This window comes from Hyperolius riggenbachi, chromosome 5 (assembly GCF_040937935.1).
Source record: "Hyperolius riggenbachi isolate aHypRig1 chromosome 5, aHypRig1.pri, whole genome shotgun sequence".
Lineage (NCBI taxonomy): Eukaryota > Metazoa > Chordata > Amphibia > Anura > Hyperoliidae > Hyperolius > Hyperolius riggenbachi.
The window spans coordinates 116,416,500-116,439,830 of NC_090650.1; the positions used below are offsets into that span (position 1 = coordinate 116,416,500).

Sequence of the window (23,331 nt, forward strand, 5' to 3'; positions counted from 1 at the left end):
TTAAGCATTTAAATGAGCGGTGCTCATAGTTCAGTTAGTAGCTAGTAGAAGGTGAGGTGTTTTTAATTTCATTTCTCCCATTTAGCTGACCCCTGGGCTTTTGGCATGGTTCCCACTAGAACGCTGATAAAAACGAGCATTTTTGCCTGGTTAGAGTAGGACTCACCAGATCGGGGACACTTTGGCGCAGTTGGTGAGCTTAAACGCGTTAAAGCGTAACCAAGAGCTCCTGTCACTGTTTTCCTGTTGTGTGCTGCAGCACCCTCTGTATTTATATATTTCTTATGGAGATTGGGGTTCTCCAGTGCTGCGTGCATGCTTTGCATAGTATTGCATAAAAATCGGTTTGTGCTGCTCATCCCTTGGCTTATATATATATATATATATATATATATATATATATATATATATATATATATATATATATATATATATATATATATATATATATATATATATATATATATATATATATATATATATATATATATATATGATATCTCACACACAATCAGCTCTCTTCCTGGTCTGCAGCCTCACAGCCAGAGAGAGCAGAGACTAATGTAACTCACGGGAGCGAGCATAGAGGGGCGTGGAGGGGGCATGGAGGGAAGGCCTGCCTAACAGCTAAACAACAATGAAGAGTCAGCCCCTTCCAGAGACGGGACGACAAGTACGACTGAAGAGAGATAAGATGATTTATTACACTGACTCTGCAGCTACAAAGGGCTGCAGTAAGCCAGATCACATTAGATTTGGTTTAGGAACCTGTAGCATAGAAGAAATACAGCCGAAAAATTTGTTAGAGTCTCTTTAAAGAAAAATAACTTTCCAATCCTATGTCAAGAAAAATAAAGAGAAAAAAAATGGATTGGACAGGGCAGGACTTCTTACTGCTGAGAAATCAAATCTATTTTTTGGACGTTCTTTCACAGAACCAGGGATTTGGTGCTGTGGTAAACCAGGGAATATGCCTGCTGGATTCTGAGATACTTTAGTGGCTGTCAGCACATGTAAACTCTAAATGATCTCCATTAAGATATTTCTTTGAAACATGAAGACATTTTTGAAGCATGATTATTTTTTGCAAGAATGATCCTTCAAATTCACTGCCACTAAGATGTAATAATTTGCAGCTACAATTTAGAGGTTTAAACACTGTGGCCCATATCAAGGAAGATGACTGCTCTACCCCACCATACATAGGCGTGCTGTGTAGACAGAAGGGTGAAAGAATGCCACTCTAGGGGATCATATGAAACAGGTTTTCTGCATTCCTTCAAAGCTGATAAAACATGAATACTTTTATTGATCATCCATTAAAGTACAGCAAAGGTACATGGTAGCAAAATAGCTGAGGCGTTTCCAACCCTGCTGGATCCTTCGTCGTACCTAAAGTAACAAAGTACAGACACTTCTATGCCTGTGGCTCCTCCCATAAGCACCACACCTGCAGTAGGTGCTGGTCTTAAAGTAAAATACTCATAGCCAGGGAGGCCTATATCCACATGCATTACAAATCAATACAACAAATATGTAAAAACAAATCTACTTCCCTACTCAGTTGGTGTATTTTTTTTTTTTATTTTTTTTTTTATTCAAACTCAGATGCATTTTTGATATGGGAAGTTTATCAGCTTTTGGTCTAGTCGCTTGGACGCCCAAACCAGCGCTGAAAAATGCTTTCATCATTGTTTGAGCCATACATAGTTGAAACTTTATTTCACTATATTTATGTCTATGCGTGCTTCAAAAACCATAAACTCCCCCCTTCCCTTACGCAACCCTCCCCATTCCAGAATTAACCATGTCTTACCATATCCTGTATCCCCTATATCTTAAATGAAAGGGAGGTGTAATAACCTGTTGTTCTTGCAACCGAGTATGTATACACATTCAGAAACTCTTACATTCAACCAAGCATACCCTTCCTTAACCCATAACCCATCCATATTAACCTGGCCCAACCCACCTGACCACCCCACTTTTCCACTCTTACCCCCACTCGTGTTATACAGCGTAGCCCCTAACCCATCTTATTATATGTATACTTATTGCTTATCCATATAATTTTTTGTAATTGACAGCCAGGTATCCCTATAGGATCTGACCCACTGAGTACAATCTAAGTCAGGTGTGTGATCTGCTGTGTCGCCGTTGATTTCACTGCCACACAACCGATCCATTCTGCTCAACCAGTCATCGAGATGGGGGGGAGTCGAGTCTTTCCATTTTTCTACTATCATTCTTTTTGCGACTTTTGTTCCTAGCTCTTTAATAAGAGCACTTTCTTTACTATCGCCTGCTTCAGATATGCCAAAAATAGCTTCACTTGGAGAAAGTTTAAAGCCCCCTTCTAGCAGGTTTTTACAAAAGCTTATTATACTATCCCAAAAGGTCTTTGATATGGGACATGCCCACCACATGTGCAATTCGGACCCGTCCTCCTGCCCACACCTCCAGCACAATTCTCTTTGTTTGGAAAATTTTTGTATACGTTCCGGGGTAATGTACCATCTAGCAATGGTCTTGTACTGGGTAAGCTGGAGATCAATATCCGGGATCATCCAATTTTTATGCCAAATCGTGCGCCATTTACTTTTAAGCGAAGGGCCGCTTAAAATTTTTTGACTGATAACACAAGTTTAAATATATTAACTATCATAATAGACCAAATAAATATGGAGGAAAAAATATATATATATATATATATATATATGATTTATATATATACCGTATTTTTCGGACTATAAGACGCACTTTTTCTCCCCCAAAAGTGGGGAGAAAAAGTTACTGCGTCTTATACTCCGAATGTAGCAATCCTGGCATTTGTTTCCATCAGTAATTACCGTATTCTATTGCGGTGCGCAGAGGGGAGGCTGCAGCGTGATCCATAGTGTTTCCATGCGGCATTGAAGATCCGATGTAATTACCCGCAGTGTATTTCCTCTAATCTTCCTCTTAAATAATGCCCGGCATCAGTCCCACAGCACAGCGCGATCCACGTGGTTTCCATGTTGCATAGTAGCAGCCGCTGTAAATATCCGCGTTGCTGAGCCCTTTGATCCCCGCAGCGCAGCGTGATCCACGTGGTTTTCATGTTGCATAGTAGCAGCCGCTGTAAATAGCCGCTGAGCCCTTTGATTCCCCCTCTTTCTTCATGCCGGTATCAGCGCGATCCCCGCTGACAGGCACATCTTCAGCCGCTATAGCGGCAGAATCCTCAGAGGCTTCCGTACTGCAGTGTTTACTGGCGCCCTCTCATGACCTGCGACCCACGTGGTCATGAGAGGGCGCCAGTAAACACTGCAGTACAGAAGCCTCTGAGGACTCTGCCGCTATAGCGGCTGAAGATGTGCCTGTCAGCGGGGATCGTGCTGATACCGGCATGAAGAAAGAGGGGGAATCAAAGGGCTCAGCAACGCGGATATTTACAGCGGCTGCTACTATGCAACATGAAAACCACGTGGATCACGCTGCGCTGCGGGGATCAAAGGGCTCAGCAACGCGGATATTTACAGCGGCTGCTACTATGCAACATGAAAACCACGTGGATCGTGCTATGCTGCGGGACCGATGCCGGGCATTATTTAAGAGAAAGATTAGAGGAAATACATTGCGGGTAATTACAGCGGCTTCTTCAATGCCGCATGGAAACACTATGGATCACGCTGCAGCCTCCCCTCTGCGCACATCAGCAGCATCAGCAGCATCATCATTTTCAGCCTGAATGCCCAGACCAGAGGGACCCAGCTACTGCCACCCATTCTGGTGAGATAACCTGAAATTTAATTTTAGTGATTGATTAGTGTAGCTGGGGAGGATGGGGGGTTGTTGTGTAGTGTAGTGCAGTGTAGCTAGGGGAGCAGCAGGGGTTAGTTAGCTTGTCAGTGTAATTTAGATAGAGATATCTTGTTGGGGGAGGGGGGAGGAAAGATCAATAAGACCCTCCTGGACCATGGACTCACCTATGTTTCATATTTTTTTTTCCCTAGTTTTTGCCCTTTAAACTTAGGTGCGTCTTATAGTCCGAAAAATACGATATATATATATATATATATATATATATATATATATATATATATATATATATATATATGCACACATACACATTTGTTGTATTGATTTGTAATGCATGTGGATATAGGCCTCCCTGGCTACGAGTATTTTACTCTAGGACAAACACCTACTGCAGGTGTGGTGCTTACGGGAAGAGCCACAGGCATATAAGTGTTTGTACTTTGATGTTATTTTAGCTACGACTAAGGACCCAGCAGGTTTGGAAACTCGTCAGCTATTTTGCTGCCATGTACCTTTTAATGGATGGTTAATAAAAGTATTCACGTTTTATCAAACCGGTTTACTATGGCCCATATGCAATTCATTTTTCCTCCTGAGTTTTCTCCTAGGAGATAATTTTTCATCTTCTCTTTAAAATAACTTTGTTGCTGTTAGATTCAAAGGCATTATATTGTCAAGGTGTGAAAATAAAACCTAGGAGAAAACTCAGGAGAAAAGGTTAAATGCATAAGGGCCTATGGCATTTATTCATTTGACGTTTTCTCCTAGGAGATTTTTCATCTCCTCCTTAAATTAACTTTTCAGCACCTCGCTATTGAAAAAGTACCAAAAACCATTGTCAAAATTATACTGAGTATTTTCTTGCTTTAAAAGAGGAACACCAGTGAAAATAGTGTAATAAAAAAGTGCTTTATTTTTACAATAATTATGTATAAATGTGATTTAGTCAGTTTTTGCTCATTGTAAAATCTTTCCTCTCCCTGACTTACATTCTGACATTTATTACATGGTGACATTTTTTACTGTGGGCAGGTTATGTAGCTGCTGCTGTTTTGGCCGTTGGAGACAGCTGTAAACAGCTATTTCCTGTCTGTGAACCTTGTTACATTGTGGCAAACTGTCAAAAGTACCGCTGTCCTCAGAGCTGCTTGTGGGAGGGGTTTCACCACAATATCAGTCATACAGCGCTCCCTGACGGTCGGTTTGTGAAAAGCAATAGATTTCTCATGTAAAAGGGGGTATCAGCTACTGATTGGGATAAAGTTAAATCCTTGGTTGGAGTTTCTCTTTAAAATGTACCTGAAGGGGGAAAAAAGTGCCCCTGGGAGGTACTCACCTCAGAAGGGGGAAGCCCCTGGATCCTAAAGACGCTTCCTGCATCCCCCCTCAGCAGAGGGGATCCATCTCTGGTAACTCCAAAAGTCCACTGACAAGGGGTCGTCTACCTGTGCAGTACAGCGGACCTGATAGAGCTTGGCCTGAGCAGAAAGCTGCTACTACGCATGCATGCAGCAGTTAATGATAGTGTTATTGCTGCCTTTTGTCTGGCGCTGTCAACATGGATCAGGGTGGCCAAATAGGACGGGGGAAGCCTCATTAAGATCCAGAGGCTTCCCCCTCCCGAAGGTATCAGATTTGTTTAACTTTTTAAACTCACAGGTGTTCTTTAAGAACAAACACAAGTTGAGAGTACCTGAGTGACAGGCTCCACAGATCCGATGTATGTGTCAGGTCGCAGGAGAATATGCTCCAGCTGGGTCTTCTTTTGGTAGACTCTTTCCACTGTCATCTTCTTGGAAGATTCCTTGTTGGAGGAGTCCTTGTTGTTGCTGATGCCTTCACTTTCTTCTTTTTTTGCTACATTATTCTGATTATCGAACAAAGTCTGAAAGCCAAAGGGACAAATAATAAATACACTCCACATAAAAAGGTCTATTTTTTTCCCTTAAAAAGGAACATATCTTTAAAACTCAGAGACAGCATCAAAAGTACCAAGGTGGTTAACCGTGTAAGCTTTATCTGACTATCGCAATATGCTACTGATATCCACTGTGCTGTGGGGTGCCAAGACATTACTCAAATTGCGGCATTAAGATCTGGTAGATGTGATCATAATGATTTAATCTGCCAGAGATCGACGGCCCAACGTGGCTGCCTAATTGTAATTTTGATTGATTTCCATCTGAAATTAATCATAACGATTGATCCGGCATGCTGGAAAGGGGTTTCTTGAAAGGGCCCAGTTGGGTGTGCAGCAGTAGTAGCATTTGATATCCCTCCAACTGATGGACCCCTGGCCGGGCTTATACCAATTGTATTGTGTACCCCCTCCACCCCCAGGCTCACCTATCCACTGGCACACCTCCTCCATTGTCTCGGTGTGTCTTTTCTACATCACCACCAGGCACCTGTATCACATGACCTTACGGCATGTACAAAGTCACGCACCACCAAGTCACAGGTTACAGGCGTCCCTGGCAGCGATAGAGAGGATTCGGGACATTGGAGGAGCTGTGCAGGAGGATAGCTTAGCCCGGGGAGTACCCATTACATTACTCGGTGTAAACATTACATGGGGGGGGGGGGGTAGACCTGGGGGCCCAGGCGGCAGAGCTGCCAACAATTTGCTTGTAAGCCATAATGATTTACTGTATATACTCGCATATAAGCCGAATTTTCGTGCGTTTTTCAGCAGACAGATGGTTCGACAGATAATTTCCGACATGTCAGATCTTGCTTTCGATCGTTTTACCGCTCAATTTCTCATAGAAGTGAATGGAAATTGATAAGAAAAGATAAGAGAATCGAGCGGGAAATCAAGCGGAAAACCGCATCATTTATTCCCAGCATTATGGAGAACCACAATCACTAAAACTTTTGCAGGTGACCAAGTGATTTGCATATTTGCACTCCTGATACCCCCCCCCCCCAACTCGCACACAAACTCCACTTGTCTGTCCGTCATCTCAACCCAGTTATCTGACAGGTTTATGAAGCTCAAAATGGAAAAGACTGAATGATCTTCCCACCCAATCGATAGAGTCCTCTAGGGGTCTTCACTGGAATCGACAACTCATCTATCCGCCCTGTCCCTGAGGGCTCGTTTTCACTATGAAATGCGATCGCAATCGTGTTTCAATTTTCGCCATGCAATTGAGCTACTATACTCAGTATAGTAGAGCTCAAACGCATCCAAAACGCAGCAGGACGACGATTGCGTTTGGACCAAAATCGCATCGCAATCAGATTGCACTAATGGAAATTGCTGCTGCCGTTTCTATTAGTTTAATGTACCTTGTGTTTTGCGATCGGAATCAAATCGCAAATCACAAGGTAGTGGAAAAAGGCCCTCAAACTTGCTGCCTGGGTGTCACCCTTAACTCAGCACACACCTTCACATCCCCCCACATCCATCTCTGCAACATTGCCAAATTCTCCCCATCTAGCCCATTACACCATTATTTCTGGACTTCCTGAGAACAGACTGACCCCTGCAACCCATTAAGATCGCAGCTGTCAGGCTCATTCACTCCTCCCACCCCTCCTCTTCACAAGTCCCTTTACTGGCTCCCTGTTCCCCTTAGAATCAAATTTAAACTGCTCTGCTTGCCGTACAAATCCATTCACCATTCCGCCTCTTTGTACATCTCAGATCTCGTCCAGAGATACTCCCCAACCCACTATTTCTGCTCTGCCAACACTCTACGGATGCCCACCTCCCGCCACTTGCTCACAGTGCTCCAAGACTTCTCCAGAGCAGCCCTTAATCTATGGAACTCCCTCCCCTCACCAGGCTTGCCCCTCCAACTCATTCAAGTAGGCCTTACAGACCCATCTGCTAACCACTGCTTACCCACCATCTTCATAGCTTTCACTCCCATCCTTCGACATACCCCCCCCCCCCTTATGTGTCCTCCTCCACCCATTAGACTGTAAGCCTATTTGGCAAGGCCCTACTCCCCATGTGCTCTTCTCCCCCATCATAAGGACTCAGTGACTCATCTGCTATACCTATCGCTACAATTACATTACATTACAATTTACACATCATTGTTTGTTACGTTACTATTTTGTGCATTGTTTAACGCTGTAACGTCCCTGTGTATCACTGTTTAACCACTTAAGTACCAGCAGTCTCTGCCCGCTTAAAGGGACACTTAAGTCAAACAAAAAAAATGAGTTTTACTCACCTGGGGCTTCCAATAGCCCCCTGCAGCTGTCCGGTACCCTCGCCGTTTCCCTCCGATCCTCCTGGCCCCGACGGCAGCCACTTCCTGTTTCGGTGACAGGAGCTGACAGGCTGGGGACGCGAGTGATTCTTCGCGTTCCCAGACACATTAGCACCCTCTATGCTGCTATATGGTATATGATATATGCTATAGCAGCATAGATGGTGCTATTGTGGCCAGGAAAGCGAAGAATCACTCGCGTCCCCAGCCTGTCAGCTGCTGTCACCGAAACAGGAAGTGGCTGCCGGCGGGGCCAGGAGGATCGGTGGGAGACAGCGAGGACACCGGACAGTTGCAGGGGGCTATTGGAAGCCCCAGGTGAGTAAAACTCTTTTTTTGTTCGACTTAAGTGTCCCTTTAAGCGGGCAGAGACTGCTGGTACTTAAGTCAAACAAAAAAAATTAATTCGTTTTACTCACCTGGGGCTTCCAATAGCCCCCTGCAACTGTCCGGTGCCCTCGCCGTCTCCCACCGATCCTCCTGGCCCCGCCGGCAGCCACTTCCTGTTTCGGTGACAGCAGCTGACAGGCTGGGGACGCGAGTGATTCTTCGCGTTCCTGGCCACAATAGCACCATCTATGCTGCTATAGCATATATCATATACCATATAGCAGCATAGAGGGTGCTTATGTGTCTGGGAACGCGAAGAATCACTCGCGTCCCCAGCCTGTCAGCTCCTGTCACCGAAACAGGAAGTGGCTGCCGTCGGGGCCAGGAGGATCGGAGGGAGACGGCGAGGGTACCGGACAGCTGCAGGGGGCTATTGGAAGCCCTGGGTGAGTAAAACTCATTTTTTTTGTTTGACTTAAAGAGAATCTGTATTGTTAAAATCGCACAAAAGTAAACATACCAGTGCGTTAGGGGACATCTCCTATTACCCTCTGTCACAATTTCGCCGCTCCTCGCCGCATTAAAAGTGGTTAAAACAGTTTTTAAAAGTTTGTTTATAAACAAACAAAATGGCCACCAAAACAGGAACTAGGTTGATGAACAGTATGTCCACACATAGAAAATACATCCATACACAAGCAGGCTGTATACACCCTTCCTTTTGAAACTCAAGAGATCCTTTGTGTGTTTCTTTCCCCCTGCAGTTCTCATGCACTGAAGTTTTAGGCTGCTCTTTTCTTCCTGCAAACAGCTTTGCCCTTGTATGTAATTCCTCAGTATGTGAAAGCCCAGCCAGCTCAGAGGACAATTTATCCAGCTTGTAAAAGATAAGAGAGAAGCTGCCCTAATCTAAATAATACACAGGCAGTGTGCATAGAGGGGCCTGGAAGGGGGAGTTCATAGCAGAACCACAACACTGAAGAACTTGGCAGCCTTCCAGACACAGGCCGACAAGTCTGACAGGGGAGAGATACATTGATTTATTACAGAGACTGTGATAGTAGAAAGTGCTGCAGTAAGCCAGAACACATTAGAATAGCTTTTGGAACTTGTAGGATGATAAAAAACAGGATGCAATTTTTGTTACGGAGTCTCTTTAAGTGTCCCTTTAAGGACTAGAGACCACTGGTACAGAAACTGCATAATCCCAACGAAACACAACACATACCCGCCGCATGTCAGAAACCTGGGCCACCCACTATGCCATCTCTATGATGGCAGAGTTCTTATGAGCCAGTCAGGAGCTGATTACATTGGCACCTGGCCCTGTCTTTCAATGTAAGCCAATAGGAGTTGCTTACATGGAAAGACAGGGCCAGGAGCCAATGAAATCAGCTCCTGACCCGCTCACAGGGCTCTGCAGTCATAGAGACTTCCGAGCGGAGAGAGCTGCAATGGGAGACGGCGAGGATTCATCCGCGGGAGCGACCAAAACAGCGGATGTGGCGGCGAGTTGAAATCTACGCCCTGGCAGCCAGATAGCCATCAAAACAGGGCGTAGATTTCAACTAAGGTGGCTCGTTAATAGTTAATGTTGTCATATCTTCCCTATCCATTGTACAGCTCTGCATAATATGTTAGTGCTTTATACAAGAAGTTTATTTATAATATTTAAAGCTGATTCACGCTGCATGGATCAAAAACCGATCCATGTAAAGAGTGATAAAACGGATCACTTTATTTGGGCATCAGTTTCTCATCCATGACTTCCATTCTACTAGGCATCCGTTAATACGGAAAAATTGCAGCCTCCCTAAACTTTTCCTCCGGTCAGCGGAATGGACTGAATGTATTAGTTCAAACGGAGTTATGTAAACAGATCCCATAGGATCTGTTCACACCCGTTCTGTTTTGTTATGCTAAACAGTAGTTTTTTTAATGCCAATGTGAACCGGCTCTTACCCCTGATGAATTGTGAGGGCTACTTCTTGCTCATGTGAAGCTGAATACTTTGAAATTGCATCTATTTTAGGAAGGCAAAATTGTACTTGCAATAGCATTTTAAAGAGAGTCTGAAGCGAGAATAAATCTCGCTTCAGACCTCAGATAGCAGGGGCATGTGTGCCCCTGCTAAACCGCCGCTATCGCGCCACTAAACGGGGGTCCCTTAACCCCCAAATCCCCCTCCGTGCAGCGCATCTCCTCTTCCGCATAGAGGCAGGGCTAACCGCCGCAGCCCTGCCTCACGAGTGTCTGTCAGCGCGTATCTCCGCCTCTCCCCTGCCCCTCTCAGTCTTCCTTCACTGAGAGGGACGGGGGAGAGGCGGCGATGCGCCGCTGATAGACGCAACTGGAGGCAGGGCTGCGGCGGTTAGCCCTGCCTCCAGGAAGAAATAAATCACGACCCGCGACAAAGGTATGCGGGGGTGGGTTTGGGGGTGAAGGGACCCCCGTTTAGCGGCGGGATAGCGGCGGTTTAGCAGGGGCACACATGCCAGTGCTAACTATGAGCTCTGAAGCGAGATTTATTCTCGCTTCAGAGTCTCTTTAAGTAGAGGAGCTTTTTGGTTCCTCTTGACATGATACAAATATATTAATGCTTTTGGAACACCTTTATATCATTAGTACAATAATCGCTAATGTTGTATTACCGATATTCTACTACTACTGGCTTTCCTGATGCCCAACACTACCCCGCTCCCATTGCAAGTCAAACACTCAACACTAACCCCCTCCTCCTCCTTCCTAAACACCTAACAATGGCTACTGTCTTATATTCCTTTTCAATTAGAGATGTCCAGTCAATTTATCTGCTTTATTGTAAAATTAGAAGAATCTGACCAATGTATAACACAAGTGGCACTAATGCATTATAACCAGATATACTCTTTAAACTCCATCCAAGAAATCAAGTTGCAAGTTAGTAGGAAAAATCAGAAACAGAGTAGCAACAGGACCAAAACAAACATAATAACAACCAAATAATGAAGCTGAAGAGAGCACCAGGCAACATTGTAACTACAATGAGAAATGTATATATTTCCTCATAGAAAAGTATATATTTCCTCATATATAGACCAAAATAATTGAAACAAATACTTGACTTGTATTTTCAACACCAAAGAACAGTATAGGTGTTTTACAAAGTCTGCCATTAGAGGCCTGTCATCTCTCACGAGTAACTGTCACGGGAGATGACTTATTTCTGGAGTTATAACGCAGCAATGTTATCTCTATCTGAAGTGCAGTATGTTTTGCCATCTTGAAGGTAGCATTATCAATGCAAGTCAATGGGAAGAAGCATCATCTGGCGAAGCAGGTTGTTTGCGGCGCCACTATAGCACTGATGCTACTGTACAAGGTTAATTCAGGGTTCTGCCGGTCGCTAGACCACAAATGACTTGTCCCTTTCGAGTTGCTACGACTCGGAGGGGTAATAGTATTTGACGCCTCTGGGAATTTGGGCGTCAGCAGGGTGAACTACCATTTGGCTCACCCTGTGGCCAACTCACAGCGGCGTTACAATATGTACGCTCATCTGATGCTTTCTCCTGTCATATTTTAAATACTGACCCTGGTTAGCTGCAGAAAGCAATTCAATAATACATTTAAAAGGGTTCCATTATACTTAAAATGCTCTGCCGAACTTGTATTTAAAATCCAAACATTTGTATAGCGCTTTTCTCTTGTGGGACTCAAAGCGCTCAAGAGCTGCAGTCACTGGGATGCGCTCAAGAGGCCACCCTGCAGTGTTAGGGAGTCTTGCCTTGAACTCCTTACTGAATAGGTACTGACCCTAGCCAGGATTCAAACCCTAGTCTCCCATGTCAAAGGGTGTGCCCTTAACCAGTACACTATCCAGCCACTACCATGTTTTAAAAACTTGATGAAAAATGCACAGTGAATTGCAGTGGTAACACCACAAATTAAAGTGGTAAGCACCTATTCAAACTAGAAGCTGCGCATAGCTTGCCACCACTGCTGGCCATAGTGCAACTCCATTACATACAAGTGAATGGTGCCTTCTGTTTCCAAAATGCACACACGCAAAATACAAGGGGACACATCACACTGTGGGTCGTGTGAATGGGGAAGAATGGTCAGCGGCAGACAAGAAGCTCTTTATTATTGCTGTAATTATTGCGGTTTAATAAATCAGACACTAAATAGAGACATATTTTTGTTGAAGAAAACCAATTAACTCAAAACTGCAGTATTGAGAGTATACAGTGTCCCCCAACCCTGCCCGATGCACTGGCGATAGATCCGGCTTGGATATCATCTCATCCGAGTGCAAGCTGTCAATATTGTTACTCCTCCTCACTTGTCATGCATCCGCCAAAGTAACAGAACGTATCGCTAGACTGCAGGCTAGTGACGCATCAATACACACCTCACCCCTGACCTGTCACCCAAAGGATTGAGTTTACACCCCAGCAGGCACCAGAAATGATGGCTAGGTTCACAGTGGTCAGTTGCATAACACACACACTATAAATGCGTGTGAACTGCAATAGAGACTGGACAATACAAAGCCTGCATGCAGTGAGCCACAACCCAGTACTGTGAACAGGCCCACAGGGGTTGATTCACTATAACAAATAGCATGCCTTATCAGAGTTAACATCGGGGCTGTGGAGTCGGTACAAAAATCATCCGATTCCAACTACGACTCCTTAGTTTATGAAACCACCGACTCCGACTCCAGGTACACAAAATGGCCCATACATGGTACAATCTTTTCCGATTAGATAATTTTATTAGATTATTCCGTTAGACCGAATATAAAGATTTTTCCAACATGTCTGATCAGATTTTCATTGAAAAAAACGGGATAAACGATTCTTTTTTTCTTGATCAAAAAAAAAAAAAAAAAAAAAAAGGATTTAAACTTTCATTTGATTATTTTGGTCAATTAAACGTGGACATTTCACATTTTTATTGTACCGTGTATGGGCACCTTAAAGTGAACCTCCAGACTAAAAATCAACTCGGCAGCACTGAAAAGGCCTGGGGCCTGATTCACAAAGCAGTGCAAACACTTTGCACGCCTGTGAAAAACCCTTTATCACGCCTAAACTTAGTTTAGGTGTGATCTGAAGGAATTCGCGCGAACTCCCGCGCGCAAAGTTTTGCGCGCGTAGCGCAGTGCGTTACACACACAGCGCACCGTGCTTCGCGCAAAGTGCCCATTAAGCCCTATGGGACTGTACGCGCGCAAAACTTTGCGCGCGGGAGCTTCGCGCGAGTTAGAGCACAAAGCGGTGATAACTTTGCTAGTGCAAAGGTTATCACGCCTAAAGTCTTTTAGGCGTGATAACTGAGTTATCACCGCTTTGTGAATAGAGCCCCTGGTGTTTCTTTAACAGTTTCACAGCATCAGAACTTTGTTTCTCTTACACAAGCCTCATTTTTTACCAACAATATAGAAGATACTGCGCTCCACTGGACAAAATATCAAAATATTCAGGGGATCGCAGCAATGAATAGGGTCACTCCACCCCACAATACACTTATTCCACACAAGATCACTGCACTTACTGAACCCTGTAAAAGAAATCAAAAATTGCACATAGTGCCCAGCACTGTCTTCAACTGGTCACAATAAGCACCCCGTGCCGCACTCCAGGGGGTAGTGCCACCACCAGGATAGGACTATAAGGCTCAGCTCCCCCTTTGTGGGTACACTCACCAGAAGCGCGTCTTGTTAAACTGCGTATAACATCCACCTCCGTTGATCCAGCCAGCCAAGGAGTAGCAGAGTCACCGGGTAGCCATAAAATCCATTTATTAAAAAAGTTCAAATAAAATGATACAGGCTTACAAGCTATTCCGTAACCGCTCACCACGGATATTACTAAGCAGCACGGACAGCTCTGCCTGCACTTCCTCCTCTGACGTCAGCGCGCCTCCGAGGAGTCGGAGTCAGGGCGGAGTCGGAGGCGCGCTGACGGCAGAGGAGGAAGTGCAGGCAGAGCTGTCCGTGCTGCTTAGTAATATCCGCGGTGAGCGGTTACGGAATAGCTTGTAAGCCTGTATCATTTTATTTGAACTTTTTTAATAAATGGATTTTATGGCTACCCGGTGACTCTGCTACTCCTTGGCTGGCTGGATCAACGGAGGTGGATGTTATACGCAGTTTAACAAGACGCGCTTCTGGTGAGTGTCCCTGATCTCCCAAATCCCCTCGTTTCAGCGGGGGAGCGCTTCCTGGTTGGGGCAGGGCTAACCGCCGCAGCCCTGCCCCACGCACATCTGTCAGCGCGTATCTCCGCCTCTCCCCCGCCCCTCTCAGTCTTCCTTCACTGAGAGGGGCGGGGAGAGGCGGCGATGCTCCGCTGATAGACGCGACTGGAGGCAGGGCTGCAGCCGTTAGCCCTGCCTCCAGGAGCGACCAAGTTTGCGACCAAGTGTCGCAGTGGGGGGTTTGGGGGCGAAGGAACCCCCGTTCAGCGGCGCTATAGCGGCAGTTTAGCAGGGGCACACGTGCCCCTGCTAACTATGAGCTCTGAAGCGAGATTTATTCTCGCTTCAGAGTCTCTTTAAAGGACATTATCCGAACACTTTGATTGGCCCAATAGGCTGCCTGCCACTTGACAGGAAACTTGACAGGCAGCCTATTGGGCCAATTGAAGTGCAGGGATAATGTCCTTTAAAGTGATTGGACCTGCAGGGGCTCAAGGCAGGACGAGTGAAGCTCTCGTCATTGCCAATTAGCAGACATAAGTTTGTAGCGCTCGCTATGCTACTCTGATAAGGCATGCTAGCTGTGATATGGCACGCTATTTGTTATAGTGAATCAACCCCATAGAAATTTTATGGGCAGCGAGTTGACATGCAGAATTGTTCTGCAACACAACTGAGCACTCTAGCCCTAAAAGTATGTACATAGCTTAACACATGGAGGAGTAGGAGACTGGAAAAACTGCAGTCTTTAATTTAAACCTGTAAGCAGGTACTATCTAATTCAGGCGGTCCCCTACTTAAAAACCGGTTAAATTCCAGAACTTTGTTTGTAGCTAGAATTTGTTTGTAATTTGAGTTACGTTATACATAGTAAAAGATGGATATGGCCTGGTTCACATTTGGCAATTAAGGAAACGGATCCGGTTTCAACTTCACCGGATCCATAAGGCTTGGTTCACATTGGCAAACAGAATCGTGAAAACGGATCTGATCACCGGTCGATTGGATCCTTTCTCACTCCGTTGCCACTCAGGTCTTCCAATGAGCGGGCGGGTGAGAAAGGGTTCACTTACCCAGGCTTCCGTCTACCTGCAATTGCATCCCACGTCACGTGACTACCACGCTTCCTCCTCTAACCTGGAAGGAGGAAGCGTGGTAGTCACTTGACGCGACGTGGGACGCAACAGGAAGACGGAAGCCTGGGTAAGAAACCCTCCCTCACACTTGCGTCCCCGCAAGACCCCCACCCCCAGTGGAGCTTCCCCACATCTCCCCCAGACCAGCATCCCCAGTGGAGTGTCCCTGCTGAATGGTCTGTTTCTTCACTAGTGTGAAGAAACATTCCATTCTCCCATTGCCCACAATGCAGGGCTTCATTCTCCCATTGCCCACAATGCAGGGCTTCATCTTCCGTTTCCGGTCTGCTGGGCTCAGCGGTCTGAAAAAATAGTTGCTGCAGCAAAGTTGCGGTGCGTTTAGTGGAACGTACACAACGGATCTGTACAAACGGACGCATGTGAAACGTTCCAAAGGTTAACATTGGATCCGTTCACATCCGTTCCAGTTGTACCGTATCCGTTCAGTTCCGCTTACGTCTGTTTTTTAATGCTAATGTGACCCAGGCCTAAATGATTTACTTTTGGACAACTCTGGATTTGGACATATAGTACAGTTTTTAAAAAAAATGCTTTTTTGCCTGCCTTCAACATGCTTTTAATTTGTTTTAAACTACTTGCTAAGTTTTATACAATACTGTAACATGTAACAACACAAATAAGTAAATATATGTATATATTGAACATGGAGACAACATTGTATGTATGAAAGTGATAAGTAGGGGACTGTCTGTTCTCTAAATGTGGCAAACCAACAAAACAAACTCTGATACAATTTTTACCCATATAACGTTTCATTGCAACAACACTAAAAACTGTGCTACATATGATTGAATCCATGTGGGGAAATATGAGATGAACAAGGGGTAGGAGATTGCATGTTAAAAACTGCTTGGTTGCATAAGTACTGATCATCTATATAAAAGGAATAGTTAAATGCAAAACACCGGTCACAAGAGAAGTAAAAATATACTCCTGTATAAATCCAAACATTTCTAGGTAATCTGACTAGAATGCACAGCTCAAAGCACCTACCAAAACGTAGTATGCATAAATTACAAGCATGGTACCAAATAACCTTTCACTGAGTGACCACACATTATTATATTGGAATTAAGTTGGCACACACAGTATATATTTCCACCCAATGTTCAAAAACCATCAATTCACTCCTGAAAAGCATCAATTCAGAAGGAATCAGTTCCTACCAGACACTGCACATCAATTTCATATAGAATCCAGCAGGGAATCTGTTGAAAAATCGATAGAACTGCAGAGTTCCACTGTTTGGTGCAGTGCAAAGCTATAGGCCATCAATCTGCCAATGCTCTTTCCCTGGCCCCGATTTATTTCAATTTTCCATCCTGTCCGATACTTTAGATCCGTTTTAGTCAAAATTGATCACATACACTGCAATATTGTAGGCAATCCTTATTTTTTTAGTATTACCAGATGAGAAGGATTGAACTACCATCAAAGCCACATGATCAAAAGTGATCTAAAAATCTCCACCTGTTCCGAATAGTTCTTTTTCAACAATAGACCTAAATGCACACCATGGAATAAAAGCGACCATTGTTAAACATACAACTTACAGTCAGTTCAAATATGAGAGTGAATGGTCACAGACCTAAGATGCACTGTAATTACTGTGGGCTATTCTCTCCGGCTGTCATGGATGTTGAGACTATTGTTGAGACTAAGCGGACTCTTGTATCTCTCCAGTTGTCTGTGACTGTTTTTTGTAGCTTATGTTATAATTTTGCGACTAGAAAACTGAACGTTCAGAGGCATACCTATAAGTCTGCTGCCGGGGGATTTGGGTACAGGATAAAGCTGATATAAGGCTTACCCTGCTCCTGCACACGTCCCAGCTGTGTTAATTACTATTCCCCCTCCAGGCCCCCATGGATAGTAGGGGAATGATGTCACTTGGCTTCCAGCTATTGCTGGCAGCTGAATTAGAGTGTTTTAAAAGCAGGGCTGTGGAGTCGGAGTAATTTTGGGTACCTGGAGCCGGAGTCGGTGGTTTCATAAACTCAGATGATTTTTGTACCAAATCCACAGCTTTGGTAAGTATTACACTAAGGAGTCTGAGGTTTCATAAACTGAGGAGTCGGAATCGGATGATTTTTGTCCCACCTCCACAGCAGTTTAAAAGAAATTTTAATTCCGTCTTCTGACGGCACCCAAGTTACTCAGTGAGCATAGCTATAGCCTTAACTCCCACTAAGACATATGGTGGCGCTAGCTGCGCCCAAATCTCCTGCACGGTTTTAACAGAGCTCGCGTTCAGAGTGCTTCTTGTGGGATTGTTAATCAATCATTTATCTCCATTCTATCACACAACACTCCTACAGAATGACAACACATACATTTTGAAAGAATTGAATTTGTGTTGAGGCCTGGAACACCAGCTTCAACACTGTGGGGGTGATAAAGCTTCACTAAACATGGCAATAAAACATTAAAGCAGACCTCTAGCTCCATGATCTATCAAGGCCACATTTTGATTGTCATATATGAGTGGTAAAAGAAGGTTACTAAGGAGTAGGGATGGTCGCTGCTTTCCGCGGAATTATAAATTCCGTGATTCCGGCCGGAATGTGGCGATTCCGGTTCCGAAGCGATGGAACGGAATTGCTATAGTCCTATTTCGGAATTTCCGCGGAACAAAAACAGAATTCAATTTTTTCCCCCCCAACTGATTTCATAACAAGTATTTCTACTCAATAGACTCCCTCCCTCCTCCCGGAGGGTCTCGTCTTCCAGGGAATTGTAGGATTTCAAAAGCCAGCTTACATACCTATGCCAGGAATTGAACCCAGGTCGAGGGCTCAGTAGGTAGCTCTCTTCACCACTATACCACCACCAACACTACATGCTGAAGCCCGCCTAGCATGTACCATCATGATATATCCAAGAGAAAAATGAGCTCGCTTAAGGATTTGTAGGATTTTAAAAGCAAACTCACATACATTGGCCAGGCCCAGGAATTGAACCCAGGCCTACCGCTCTGTAAGCTGCTATCCTAACCATTATACCACCAACACAACACACTACAAAGCTACATGCTGGAGCCAGACTAGCATGTACCATTGTGATATATCCAAGAGAAAAATGAGCTCTCTCTCTCTCTCTCTAGGACTTGATGCCATTGAACTGAATTTTCAGCTTAAAACCATCAACGGATACCGGCAGAATTTCACAGGCAATTTCGGAATTCCGCCAGATTAACCTCCTTGGCGGTCTGATTTTTTCCAGATTTTAGGGTCTAAAAGCGGTGCAATTTATTTCCACTCTTTCAGACCCTAAAACCTGAAAAAAATCATTCTGGCAGGGAGATCTGCAGCAAAATAAAAAAAAAATGTACCTTCTTGGGCTCCTGTGCTGCAGTTTTCTCTTTGCCCACAAGATGGCGCTAATATACATATAAACGAACTTCTCTATATTTCTCTAATATAGAGAAGTTCGTTTTCAATATTAGCCCTGCCCCTGATGACGTCACGCTGCCACCACCGCTCTGCTGCCACCACCACGGCTGCGCTGCTCCAACTGGCTGCCGGGTCCCCGGAATAGCGGGGACATGGGGGATCCCGGCGGCCAGGGAAAGACCCCACACTGCCGGGGAGAGAGGCTGAAGTCCCGCTGCGCAGCGAGATCGCGTGCGGGACTCCACAACCACAAGTAAAGCTCTGTAATGCCTACCCCGACCTGAGCTCGGGATCACCGCTAATAGCTTATTTTTTCTACCCCGAGCTCAGGTCGGGAAAACCGGCAAGGAGGTTAAAAAAAGCAATTCCGTTCCGACCAAACGGAATGGAATGACCAATTTCCGCCTAAAATTGCGGAAAATACAATTCCGCGGAAAGCGGTGACCATCCCTACTAGAGAGAGAGAGAGAGAGAGAGAGATGAATCTACATGGCTATCTGGGGTTCTCTTCGGACAACTGTCGAACAAAAAAGGCAAGGCCATGCCTGGGTGGGCTTGAACCACCAACCTTGCAGTTAACAGCCAAATGCACTAACCAATCGTGCCACAGAGAAGGTGTACCACAAAGAATGTGCATGCAGTTGCTGTTGAAGGATTTTATGGGGATGCATGTGTGTCTTTAGGAGGTAGGAAGTAAGTCTGCTCCAAGAAGTTTCAGCATGTAGTGTTGGTGGTATAATGGTTAGAATAGCAGCCTACAGAGCACTAGACCTGGGTTCGATTCCCGGCCAATGTATGTAAGCTGGTTTTTGAAATCCTACAATTCCCTAAGCAAGCTCATTTTTCTCTTGGATATATCACAATGGTACATGCTAGGCTGGCTTCAGCATGTAACATTGTAGTGTGTTGTGCTGGTGGCATAATGGTTAGGATAGCAGCCTACAGAGCGGTAGTCCTGGGTTCAATTCCTGGGCCTGGCCAATGTATGCGAGTTGGCTTTTAAAATCCTACAAATCCCTAAGGAAGCTCATTTTTCTCTTGGATATATCATAATGGTACATGCTAGGCTGGCTTCAGCATGTAGTGTGTTGTGTTGGTGGTATAATGGTTAGGATAGCAGCCTACAAAGCGGTAGGCCTGGGTTCAATTCCTGGGCCTGGCCAATGTATGTGAGTTGGCTTTTAAAATCCTACAAATCCCTAAGCAAGCTTATTTTCTCTTGGATATATCATAATGGTACATGCTAGGCTGGCTTCAGCATGTAGCATTGTAGTGGGTTGTGTTGGTGGTATAATGGTTAGGATAGCAGCCTACAGAGCGGTAGGCCTGAGTTCAATTTCTGGGCCTGGCCAATGTATGCGAGTTGGCTTTTAAAATCCTACAAATCCCTAAGCAAGCTTATTTTTCTCTTGGATATATCATAATGGTACATGCTAGGCTGGCTTCAGCATGTAGTGTTGGTGGTGGTATAGTGGTGAAGAGAGCTACCTACCGAGCACTAGACCTGGGTTCAATTCCTGGCCAAGACCCGGGTTCAATTCTCGGCCAAGGTATGTAAGCTGGCTTTTGAAATCCTACAATTCCCTGGAAGACGAGACCCTCCGGGAGGAGAGAGGGAGGAGGAGGGAAAAAAGAACTAAGGGAACAGTCAATAGGGTCTAGCATAAACAAGGTTCCATTTGCGATTATTATAATTTTTCCGCCGGAATCCAGCGAAAATTCGTAAAAATTCGGCGGAATTCTCATAGCGACGGAATTTAGCTCTGGCGGAATCCGTGAATTCCAGCGGAACGGAATTTGTTTGTTCCGATCATCCCTACTAAGGAGGGAGGAGACCCAGTGCATTGCACTGCTTAAACCCCACAGCTTCTCTTCGTAGCAACACCCCGACAAACTGCAAGTACACAAAACCAGTCGGTGGGCTGAGCTTTGATTCTCCAGCACTCTCCTCTGCACTGCAATGGAAGCTTTAGCAAGAGCACGATATTCAAAACGCTACATGCTTGCTAGCAGCATTATTACACAAGCAACAGATTCTTCTCCTCGCTTTTCACTTCTGGGAAACAGCACTGGAGGAGCAACAGCACGATGGCCTGGTGCACACCAGAGGAGTTTTTCTGAGCGTTTTGAGTTTTTAAATCTGCTGCTAATGTTATCCTATGTGTCTGTGCACACTGGAGCAATGAGGTTTTGTAAAAAAAAACCATAGCATTACATTGGGAAGAGCTTTTGAAACCTCTAAAAGCTCTTCCCAATGTAATGCTATGGGTTTTTTTTACAAAACCTCATTGCTCCAGTGTGCACAGACACATAGGATAACATTAGCAGCAGATTTAAAAACTCAAAACGCTCAGAAAAACTCCTCTGGTGTGCACCAGGCCTATACGAACAATTTTGCTGGCTGGCTATATGAGATACTGGCACAGACATTTAAACAATCTTGCAACTGCAGGCAGGTAATGCTATTGAGATCCTCCATGTCTTGCCTTACCAGCCGCCAGCCTGCATTCCGCTCTGCTCCGAGCTGCATAGCATTGCACTAAATCGACTTCTCTGTCAGGTTGCAATTTACTGGTTACACTCTATGATCCAGCAGAGGTCTGGGATTGGGACAGCTTTCCTGTTGCCTTATTCAAAATGTACATGTGCGGCACTTAAGAAATTCACTGCTTGTGCATTATTTTTTCCAAGAAGTGAGGACTTGGAAATTGAGTGTTTGCCATCACTGCTGCTTAATGCATTTAATGCCCCACGCTTTGCTTCCAAATGTTGTCATTTATACTATTAAGAAAAACTGAACTCTTGAGCTGTAATGCTTTGCAATATTCATCGATGCAAATGTATGTGGAGCTTATAATCAATAATGCTGGGAGAATGTGCGTTTTAATAATGTTTTATTTTGTGAGTGTGTTGTGATTATTTGGCATCCATTTACATTGTTGATTTATGACTTTTTGATATAAAAATCATTGATATAAAAACCTTAAACATTGCTCTTCACTGAAGTATGGTTAGACTCCATTCCCTTTATAAGCTTTCCCCTTTCCCTTTATATAACACATTTTCACGGTCATTTTTTTTCAGATTATATTCACTCTCCCACCTAATCAGCAGTGCCCCGTTTAATCAAGGCTTTTTCTGCTCCGAATCCAGGAGTGTGAACTGGCAGCATGAGTCACTTGTTTTAGTCTTTTAGATAAGACAGACAGGAAACACGGGGAAAAGCCCTCTGTAACTATTGCTGCTGGATGACAAATTGTTTTACTAAAACTTCACTTTATAAACACAAGTACAGTCTGCTGAAGGATTTCATGTTTTGCTTAGTGTTAGGCTTTGTGTATAAGAACACACACACTTTAATAAAAACTGGTATTTTATTAGCATCTGAGATGTCATCACTAAGTTGGAAGCTGAAGTAGAGGTCTAAGGTGCTGTTGGCATGCACAATGTGTTCTAAGGCTTTATTCATCTGCATGTCTCTACAGAAGCCTGGTATCATTAAAGTCCAGATCAGAATCAGAACACATTTTCTTAGCGCCCGATTCACACCTGTGTTTAAATACGGTCCATTCTTGGATCGGATACTGTACAAAACGGTAGCGAACGGATCCAATGTTAACTTACGGAACTGTTCACATGTGTACGTGTACAGACCTGTTCCGCACGATCCGCTAAATGGACCACAAGTTTGCTGCAGCACCTATTTTTGCGGACTGCTTGGCCCAGCGGATTGGAAATGGAAGATGAAGTCCTGCATTTGGGGCAACGAGAGAATGGAACGTTTCTTCACACTAGTGAAGAAATGGACCGTTAAGGGCAAAATCTACTGGGAGTGGGGGTCTGGGGGGCATGTGGGAACAGGAACCAGGCTGTACCTGAGCAGGTGGGTGAGGGAGGGTGCAGCAGCCGGGCGGGTGGGTAAGGGAGGGTTAAAACTTACCCAAGCTTCCGTGGGCTGCAATGAAGAAGACAGAAGCCTGGTTAAGTTTTAAGGCTCCCTCACCCGCCCAGCTGCTGAACCCTCCATCCCCTGCCAGGCTGTGTGGCAATGGAGTGAAAACTGATCCGATCGAATGGTGATCATATCCATTTTCCCAAATCCGTTTGCCAGGATCTGGTAAAGTGGAAACCGGATCCATTGTACCGGATCAGTTTGGCTGCAAATGCCAGTGTGAAATGGCCCTAAGGCCTGGAACCCACTAGCAGCCCTTTTCTAAGCGCTTGTGATTTGAAAAG

The 23,331-nt window shown here is 44.7% G+C and overlaps 1 protein-coding gene across 1 annotated transcript in view; it reads right to left on the reverse strand.

The window, feature by feature from the left end:
- The window catches only part of TOP2B (DNA topoisomerase II beta), a 105,787-nt gene that overhangs the window by 75,680 nt on the left and 6,776 nt on the right, over nucleotides 1–23,331 (reverse strand). Inside the window, exon 2 of the mRNA XM_068236177.1 lies at nucleotides 5,495–5,686. Within this exon, the coding sequence (XP_068092278.1) occupies nucleotides 5,495–5,686 (192 nt within the window). The remainder of the gene's footprint in view (nucleotides 1–5,494; nucleotides 5,687–23,331) is intronic.